Source organism: Populus alba, chromosome 1 (genome assembly GCF_005239225.2).
Source record: "Populus alba chromosome 1, ASM523922v2, whole genome shotgun sequence".
In the NCBI taxonomy this organism is placed as follows: Eukaryota; Viridiplantae; Streptophyta; class Magnoliopsida; order Malpighiales; family Salicaceae; genus Populus; species Populus alba.
This window is the reverse complement of record NC_133284.1, coordinates 32258444-32268463: the sequence shown is the minus strand read 5'-3', so window position 1 is coordinate 32268463 and position 10020 is coordinate 32258444. Positions and strand designations below refer to the sequence as shown.

The 10020-nt window shown below is 31.5% G+C and overlaps 1 protein-coding gene across 2 annotated transcripts; it reads right to left on the bottom strand.

The window, feature by feature from the left end:
- Positions 1–1076: 1076 nt before the first annotated feature.
- On the bottom strand, positions 1077–7027 carry LOC118055519 (gibberellin 2-beta-dioxygenase 8). Of its 2 annotated transcripts, XM_035067440.2 has the most exons (5): positions 6583–7027; positions 4169–4222; positions 3564–4065; positions 1766–2087; positions 1077–1640 (listed from the first exon to the last, which is right to left on the bottom strand). In XM_035067440.2, exons 3-5 carry the CDS (start codon positions 4022–4024, stop codon positions 1416–1418), a joined length of 1008 nt encoding a protein of 335 aa, XP_034923331.1. In that variant the 5' UTR covers positions 4025–4065; positions 4169–4222; positions 6583–7027; the 3' UTR covers positions 1077–1415. The 2 variants fall into 2 exon arrangements, with proteins under 2 accessions (XP_034923331.1, XP_034923330.1); XM_035067439.2 differs by lacking the exon at positions 4169–4222.
- Positions 7028–10020: the final 2993 nt, after the last annotated feature.

Sequence of the window (10020 nt, the reverse complement as noted above, 5' to 3'; positions counted from 1 at the left end):
TAATATTTATCTCTCTACACCTCTAAGTGTATAAAAGTCTTTAAAACTCCCCACCACTTATTTCTTATTAATGATGTGTAATAAATATTTATTTCTCATTAATGATGTATAATAGATATTTATTTTTCTTTAATGCATGTGTCATCAGGAATATTTTCTCTCGCTAATGCTATCAGAGCAAGATGACACTTCAACTTCTTTTTTACACAAAAGGACAAGACTCGTGATGTATAAAAATCTTATGAATCCTTTAATAAAAGAATTTAAAATTTCTTGATTGCATATATATTTTTAGAATCCTTTCTAAAATATCATTTTTTTTTCCAAAAAGATACTTGCTTAAATGTTGAAGAGTCTCACAATCAACAAAAAAAAAAAAAAATCTCTTATAAATATTGGATACCAATCATCATGGTTAATGAAAATTAATAAAATTATTAAAATTAAAAAATTAATCAATTATCTAATTCATAATACTTTCCTTGAGTTTCATGGAATTTTTAAAATATCATCGAAAGATATAATTATATAAAAGGCGAAACATACCAAATCTACAAAATTGATGCACCGCATTATCGATTGTGAGTAGGTTCATCGATCGAATCCATCCACAAAAGCGTGAAATGACATCTTTTTTTTTTTTTTTTCCAATCGAGTAGAGCATCTAATCCATAAAAGGCAACTTAATAGCTCTACCAGGGTTCATGGAATATCATATCACCCTCCTACCTATTTCAGAAAGTAAGAAAAGGCTATAGAATATATCAATATTATGATCCCCAACAGCGGTCATCTAAGTCCTGAGATAGGAATAATAAGAACTGCATATAAAAATTCCGTAACTTTAACAAACAACGAGGAGACAGGAACTCATGCAATGCAAGAACATAGATTGAATTAAGGAAATGCAGGGGAAAAACACAGAAGCTCCGACAAACCACTGGAGGTGAGACAGAGTGGCTTCTAAACTAGGGTTTTGTAATCCACTGTTAATTTGGGATCTCAAATAGCTAACAAAATGCTAGATGGAAGATCTCAGCTCCGACGAGAAGTAACAATCTGGGACTGGAAGAGTATAAATAATTGGGATGGCCCAAATGATCTCAGATGCATGATTTCAAGAGTTGGGCTTATATTTATTTATTTATTTTTAATACAGAAGAACGGGCCCACCGAGTGTCAAAGCACATGAAAAGATTGACGTCTCAGCTTGCCGGCCTTTTTTGTCCCGCCGTACGTACCCATGCCATCACAATCGAAATCCAGTTCTCCTTCTACGTAGTTTCACAGAGTTTTCCACTAAGCGGAACAGATAGCGATAATTGATATGTCATGCTCAACATTTGTTTGTAATTGGAAACAGACCTGTCTAAATAAAATAGAGGAGGAGACTTGCGAGAAAAAAATAATAATAATCAACCAGCAACCTTGAACCTCTCAAGCCCAACTTTAAATCCTAGTGTCTTTACGTCTTGTTGCACTTGTGCTTGGAAATCACTGTATGTGAAAGGCCTGTACTTCGAGCTCTGTATGACACTGCCTTCAGCGGGGAAGACGAAGTAGCAGATGGAGAATCTCTCCTTTTCTTTGTTCACCTTCACTCTATGTTTCACACTCTTGTATTTGTCGTCGCTTATGGCCTGATTAACAGATTTGAAGTATTCGTTAGGAACATTATCAATCAAACAACATTAGTAAGAAAAGAAGAAGAAGTAATTAACATATTTAAAAATTTATCGAGCTCAACATTTTAAGCTATACGGACCTGCATCATATCTCCAAGGTTGAAAACCAGTGTGTCAGGAATGGGTTCTACTTGTAGCCAGTTATCATCTTTGAGAACCTGAAGTCCACCCACTTGGTCCTGGTTCAATATTGACAGAACTGAGCTGTCTGTGTGCACCTTTATGCCCCACGCCTCATTTTCCATAGAGCACTGAGGGTATCGGTAAACACGTACGAATCCGGTTGATTCTGAAATGTAAGTTTTTGAAAGTTCTGGATCAAGATGGAGGTTTTTGGCCATTGCTCCGAACATGGTTGTTGCAAGTCTCTCTAGGTGCCTTCCATACTCTTCCAACAAAGCTCTAGTGAAGCGTAGAAAACAGCAATATGGTGTTAACATCAAAAGAAAAAACAAACTAATTAAGGTGAATAAAGCATATGCAGATTTCACCAAGGTTATGATTCCCACTTGAACAGCTGCCAGAATTTAAAAAAAGTAAAAGCAAACCAAAATGAGAATTTCTTTCTTATAATTAGACGGTGTTCTTCTTCAACTACATGAGCAAGAAGAGACATGTGATGAAAGAACAGCAAAGAGAAACAGATGGTATCTTTGGGATCCACACTAAACAAGAAATCACGTGGAGAATAGCATAATTTGGCTTTAATTAACCACATGATCATGTATCCTTGTTCGTTCTTTTTACTCTACAAGAGCTGCCAATGGGACATTTTTCCATTTTTGCAGGGACTTGACATCAATCAGTACACAGCAGTGTGCTGGCTAGTATGTGTAATGGAATATAAATCCAGCATTTGATGGTGCTATTCGATTCTAGACCATGAGTAATAACCATAAATAAGAAAGGAATTTTATTGTACAGAACAATATATAAATGCAATTAGTAATTAACTAGCCTTAAAAAAATATACAATCATTCGTAGCATATGACAGGCTAATCTGCCATTGAGACATCGATACGTCAATGCACTAGTGGGAAAATCTTTCGGCGAGCGGTACAGTGGAATGAGATAATGATTTCTTCATTTTCTTTTATTATAAAATGTAAGCAAGACATTTATCTTTTTTAATCAAAGGAAAATATTTACGTTTACGTAATTTAATTAAAAAAACTAAAATAATTTTCATGGAAGCGATGGTAAATCATGGAAAGGAAAAAATCATATCTTTAGACTGGTTTGAAAAAAAAATTAAATTAAAAGAAAAAAATCTGGAAGCTAAAAGCATGGGCCATGTAGAAATCATTGCCGATCACTATATTTTTTTTTTTCGCTTCAGAATTCTTCTGAGTCACATGCCAATCTCATCAGTTCCAAATGTGCAAAGGCAATCTCAGCCAAAAACTGCACAAGTGGCTCCTCGTCTCAACTATTAATGTTATTGTGTTAGGCTAATTAAAATCCAAAAACAGTGGGGATTTATTGGATTTTACTTTCTTACGATTCACAGTGGCTGCTGCGCCTCTCATGCCACCTTATGATTCACAGGATTTTACTCTGCTACAAGGTGCCATGAATATAGGCAGAAGAAACACATGATGGAAATAGATATTCAGTGGTTTAATAATTATAAGAAATAAAATCTTCCATAAATATTGCTGCTTCCATCACTTTAATCAAACAGTTCAATCGTTAATAATGAAAAAGTTATTGATGCTGACCGTATTCCTATCTTTTCTGTTTCAAAAAGATCTAGACAATCCAATCAGCAGATGTCCCTTCTATGTCATTCTTGCCGACTAAAAGAACTGTGCAAATCTCTGAAGTTCACATAAAATCCACGAAAACATGACAAAGAAAATGCTGGAAAACTGTACCTGAACGAACCAAGCGTTTCATTTTCTTTTTGAAACAGAGAGAGTTGACTCAGTGGGATATTGAGACCTTCAACCCAGTTGATGTTTTGTGGTCCTATTGAGAGAGCTGCCCCGGTTGGAGTCAGGGCAGTTGTGCCCCAAAAATACGACAAGGGGTTAGTGAATAGTTCTTGTTTTGATTCAAAAGTAAGAGAGAAAAGGTTTCTGGAATGGTCTCTAAGCTGGCTCATAAGGGTTAGAGGAATCCCATGATTGACCAAACGAAACAATCCCCAATCTTCGCAAGCCTCTTGAAGCTTGCCCAGGTCTAGGCACTGAAGGTCTAATACCGGAATGGTATCATCGTTAACAACTTCTTGAATCTGTTTGGTTGTATCGTCAAGGCCGGAGTTTTGTTGGATTCCGATGTACTGTTGGCGAAACACGGGAGGGTAGGATTTAAGGTTCAGTATTTCAGACATGCTTGATTTCTCTGGCCTTTAAACCAAAAGGATAAGCAGAGCTGCAAGATAAAAGGAAATTATAAGCAAAATGAGATTTATTGAATGCGTCACAAGGAGGGTCCGCCTTGTATGTTTGCGACACGTGTTCCCTGGGACTCTCACCTCTCACCACTGACGTGCTAGCCGGCAAGACCATCATCCTCAAGTTATGGCCGTCTGAGAGTATCAAATTGATAATATGATTATTTTAATAGTATATATAGCATAGTTTGTTTTATTAATATGAACTCATTCACGTGAACTTCAACAGTGAAAAGTTATTTAAAAGAGATTATTGTATTTTAATATATTTTATCCATAATTATTTAAATAATTTAATATAACCGGATTAATTTAATGAATTTAAAAATAACTCGAGTTTCAATCAACTCAATATTAAATAATAAAATTAAAAATAATTTAATTAAAAAAATAAAAAATAATTTGAATTAACCCGAATAAACTCGTTAAACTCATAACACGGGTTATAAAACTATAATAATTTTATTGGAAACAAACCGAAAAAAATATAGATTTAAAAAAATTTAAAGAAAAGAAACAGGTGAAAAAAATAGTATTGGAATGAATAATTTTGTAAGGCTTTAATATTTTTGTGAAAACTTATGAATAATATTTTTGTTAGAAAAATTATATTTTATTTATTATTTTTCTTTCAATTGTGTAAAACAAGTATGAAAAGTCAAATTAACATATTTTTTTATTATTGGTTTTTTATTCAGTAAATCCCTTGAAAATACCCTAAGATCCCTTGGATATCAAAATCAAGATTTCAAGAAACACCACTGGTTTGTTTGTATTATTAGCACTTGTTTGTCATCTATAATTTTTTCTAGAAACTAGATTTTTTAAAAATAAGTTACTTTTTAATATTAAAAAATATCATAAGAAATAAGTTTTAATTAGATTAAATGTTATTTAATTACTTTTGTTGTTTTAATTTTATTGGATTTGATTAAATGTGGCCTATATAGTGATGTGAAATATATTTTCTTAAAATCATTAGTGTTCAATTGATAAAAATATAAAAATTAAACACTGGAATTAAACAAAAAAGAGTACACATATCCATTAAAAAAAGTAAAAAGTTTAAATATACATGGTCATCTATATATATATATATATATAAAGAAATCTAATAGAAGCATTTAAATATTAAGAGTAAGAAATTAAGCTAACATACTCAAATGATAAAAACAAAAAAAAAAAAAACAAAAATAAGAACACTCAAATAGAAAAATAAAAACACTCACACACCAATTATGTAATAATTTGTCATGTAAAAGTGTAAAAAATATATGAGGAATCTGTCTACAATTGCTATCTATGGTATTTTATTATATTCACGAAGCACCACCGAAAGTGAGGAGAAAATGTTAGGAATGTGTGACCGTTCTTTTACCATTATCATTGAAATCGAAATTATTAAGATTGAAGTAACGAAAAATAATTATTGTGATTGCAAAGCTCCAAAACAGATACTTTTATATAATTTTTGTTACAAAATTTAAATCGAAACTCTATCTTCAGAAATATTACAGTAACTAATTAGTAATAGCTTGTTTAGAAATAATTACAGTTATTTTTTAAAATGTTTTTTAAAATATTTTTCACTCAGAAAAATATCAAAATATTTTTTTTATTTTTAAAAAATTATTTTTAATATTAGTGCATCAAAATAATCTAAAAATATATTAATTTAAAACAAAAAAAATATATTTTTTTAAAAATACAAAAAAAAAAAAACCTATCCTTATAACCTTTCTCGAGATTTCTTACTAGCATTATATTAACCGTTTTATTATTATTATTATTATTATTTGGGATAAACGAGATCCGTTAATTCACTAACTTGTCCTATCAACTTGCTAAGATCGCAAATTAGTTGGTACAACACTTTCACATCTTTAACATTATTCATGCCATTGTTCCATAAAAGTGTTTCCTTCAAGAGTTTTTGATTTTGCTAACCTCGCATTTTTTTATTACCATTAATTAAAACTTTAACCTCTATCACAAGCGTAGTTATATAATCTAGCTTGAGAAATTTATCTAAACTAAATTTAGATTCCGGACGAAAAAGGTTAATTTAAATTAGTAATTTTTTAATTAAAAAATAGCATTAAAATAAAGTTGTTTTGACAAATAAAAAAAAGTTATCTTGTTTTATTTTCGGATTGACTTGGACAAAGATTAACTTAGATTTTTAACTTATTTAAATTAAATTAATTTTTTTAAATTTTTATATAAATCAAACCGATTTAAATTTTGGATAAACCGAGTATTAAATTAATCTGTTAATCTCGAGTTTTATAACCAATATTAAAAGTAGTTATAATGGCCAAAAACTATATCGGTTTATTTTTTTTAAAATCTACTAACATACATATTTTCTCAGAATCATAATTCTCAATTAGTGATCTGAACAAATCATACATCCAAGTACAAATCTCAAGAATCAACAAGTTGGCAATGATCGGCAAATTAAAAAAAGGGACAAGATGGAAACGAAAGTGTACCTGAAAGTATCAAGCATTTGATCTCCAGCAGCATGAAACCGATGAGAAAGTTGATTGAGAAGCAGGAAATTGGGCAAGTGAGCAGCGCTTGTTTGGATTCAAAAGAAAGGGAGAGAAGCTTCTTGGCAAGGTCTTGAAGTTGGTTCAAAAGGGAACATCATGGTTGACCAAACGAAACAGGCCCGAGTCTTTGCAATTTGCAAACCTCTCTCCTAGCTTATCCAGGTCTAGGCACTGTAGATCTTAGACAGTAACAGGGTCAAAATCTTGCATTTTGTGCTGGATGGTATCGTCTCGATCAACGTTTCCGGCTGCGTTTCTTCCATGGCAGGACTCGGGGGGGTGGGATCCAAGGTTCGCTTGAGGCATTTTCTTAGCCTCCCAGGTCTTTAATTTCTACCTACCAGAGCTTTACACATATAAAATGCTATTATTAACAATAATTTGGCTTTGATTCCACTTGCATCTGGAGTCTATAAAAAAGTATATCTTCTCCTGAACCAAATATTATATAGTGGAGGTTGGTGAGGAAATCAATGAATTCTAGGACTAGGGTCCTCTTCATACAGCTGCCCACGTGAGCATTGTCCTGACTGGACACTGTACTTGCTGTAATTATCTGGGCATCAGCTTTCACTAGTTTCCCTAGTACATGAGAAATAATTTCACCGTGACGGCATTCGAATTAAAAACGGCGGAAAGAAAGGCGGGTGCATGGGAGGAACTTCCCCGGCCACGTCCCGTAATGTTCTTGTCGATCGGTGCCGGGCAATCAACAGTCAATTCTGCCAAATTAATATGATTAATCCGTTCTAATCATGTATTAAAAGAAGAATAAAAGGATTTACATCAACTTTAATTAAGCTAAAATAATTGTTTTTTGATGGGCACTTGTTCCATTCCTTTATAAAGGAAGGAGGAAGAAGCATTTAGGAATATAATATTTGTTCAAAGAGCATCCACTAACTCTCTGTGATACTGCCTTCGTTCATTGAATCAAAAGTAAACGAAGTTGCTTGATATGATGAAATGATCGAATGGGATATTAGTGATTGAAAAATTCGATTGAGGGAAAGGCCGAAAGGTTGTAATACGAGAAGAGAGACAAAAAGGTGCCGGCGGAATGATCAGGCGGTGGTGGGCATTGAATTTTTATCGTTGTTGTTGTCCTTTGAAGGGCCGAACAACCACACAATAGCAGATTCAAGAAAGAGGAGAATAATTTGTGGGGTTGGGCTTTGAATTCCGTGTGAGGGTGAAAAGAACGACGCAGTAAATTAGAAGAAACATGTTTCTTTACACACACACACTGTATTTTAAATGCATGTAAGTTTATTTTAAAAACATATTTGTTATTTTATGTATCGACTTCTTCTCTTGTGTTTAAATTCAAGAGAAAATGTGAATGGCTCATGTTAAAAAGTAACTTGTTTCCATGCATGTTGAAAATTGGTACAATAAAGATAACTAATTAAAAAAGAAACTTAATTTTCTTACTAATCTCTTTAATTTTGATATAAATTGCTTGTCTTTGATGGGATATAAGTAGTAACGGATCTAGTTTGAAAGTAAAAACTGACTTCTAGAATTTCTTTTTATAAACTGTTTGGAATAAAATCACATAGAAAATTAAATTTAATTCTCATGTGATTTGAATTTAATTATTGATGACTTATTATAATTTTTATGTTTGAAATAAAATACTAAACCACACAATTGAATTTAATTGTACTATTTGGAATACATATGAACATGGACGAAGCTAGGATTATTTGTTAGGAAACCAAAAAATATAATATTTTTATTTATTTATTATATATGAGTTGTGATTAGTACTTAAAAATGTATTTTTATCAAGGTTTTATATTATCATTTTGCACTCGAAGTATCAATAACTCCTTAAAAAATGTATATTTTATAATAACAAGTCTGATACTATAAGATACCTTTAATTTATGGTAAATGTTCATCTTAAATGCAGGCCTATTACATAAATAAAAGGATTGATTGATGAGTTTAACTATTGAAATTTAAAAGACAAAGAGAGGGCCAAACTTAAAAAAGAGATGTCGGTTCAGTCCAAACTGGAACACCGTTTGGTCATTAGGTCATATTTGGAGCTGTAGATCTTGGATTTAGGTCTGCTTTATATGGATGAAAAGATAAGACATAGACCTAAAACTTTTATTGGAGTTCAAGATTTTAAAAGGCCGTTTTCAAGTTCAAATTATAGCGACAACAGAGAAGTCTGAATTTGTCCTGCAACTTGGACATTGTTCAATGTTTAGCCCATATCTCGAGTTCTAGAAGTTCAAATGACCTCAATTTTTTTTTCCTGGAAAGTTGAGACAATTTCCTAGAACTTTCATGAGTTAAGTATGTTCAAATTCTGACGTTATCAATTATATTTTGTTCAGACAAGAAGATAAGGATTGTCACCAAGTCAAGATGTGGCTACCCATTCAACAATTAGTCATCAAATCAATAGTTCCCAATTTTGGCCTATAAAATAAGGCATTTGCCATGTATTTAGACATCTTGGTTGTTTAGATCAAGATCATGCTTTTTATTTCTTTCTTTATATTTTTGTAATGTTTAAGTTTTATTTCATGTTATATTTTCCTCAATCTCTTGTTTATGCTTTTCATTTCCTTTATTATACCTATGTTCTTATGTTGTTTATTTATGTTTCTCTTCTTCATTATATTTAGATAAGTTTATTGTGTCAATGTGAAAAGGTTTCATTAATGGTGTTAGAATAGGTATAATATAAACTCAACATGGACTTCAATGTTTATATCCAAGAAAGTTTGTTATTAACATGTCTTATCTTTTTATCTTATTAATCCTTAATACCTTGCTTAAATGGTGAATCTAGTTTTGTGTTGTATAACACTTGGTACAACAAATGCTTGGCACTTTCATAGCCAACCGTATGGTATAATCTACACATGTGCTATGAAAGGAACTTTATTTGTTGTTAACATAAGTTAACATCATGAATTCCTGACAATATTTAAAAGTATGGTGTTACTAAAATAAGATAATTAATATGATCATGTTAAAAATTTATAATGAACTATTAAGGATAAATCATCTGATTGGAACCTCCTTTGTGTGTGGTTTCCAATTGATTAATAAAAAGAGTTTATACTATACTTATTTATAATACTATTAGTGGATCCTCTAACATTGGCAATTGCTTTTATCTTTGATTAATCCTCACATTAATCTTACATCTCAAAGCCCTCTTTAACTTATTATTATTATTATTATTATTATTATTATTTGTAATTTATATAGTTAACCTCTCTGTGGTTCTACCCTGGTCTTGCCAGGTTATTTATTACTTTGACACTCTTGCACTTAGGATAAGACGTCAATCTTTTGGTAGTGTTAAGTTGTAAGAATAAAATAAAAACAGCATGATTTAGTTTT

Bases quoted from the DNA above. Each gene is read 5' to 3' on its own strand.
- LOC118055519 (XM_035067440.2), bottom strand. From the start codon at position 4,024: ATGTCTGAAATACTGAACCTTAAATCCTACCCTCCCGTGTTTCGCCAA. The intron at 2,088-3,563 runs GTACAGTTTTCC...ACGCTTCACTAG, and splicing joins GAAACGCTTGGTTCGTTCAG to AGCTTTGTTGGAAGAGTATG. The intron at 1,641-1,765 runs GTCCGTATAGCT...TCTGTTAATCAG, and splicing joins ACCTTGGAGATATGATGCAG to GCCATAAGCGACGACAAATA.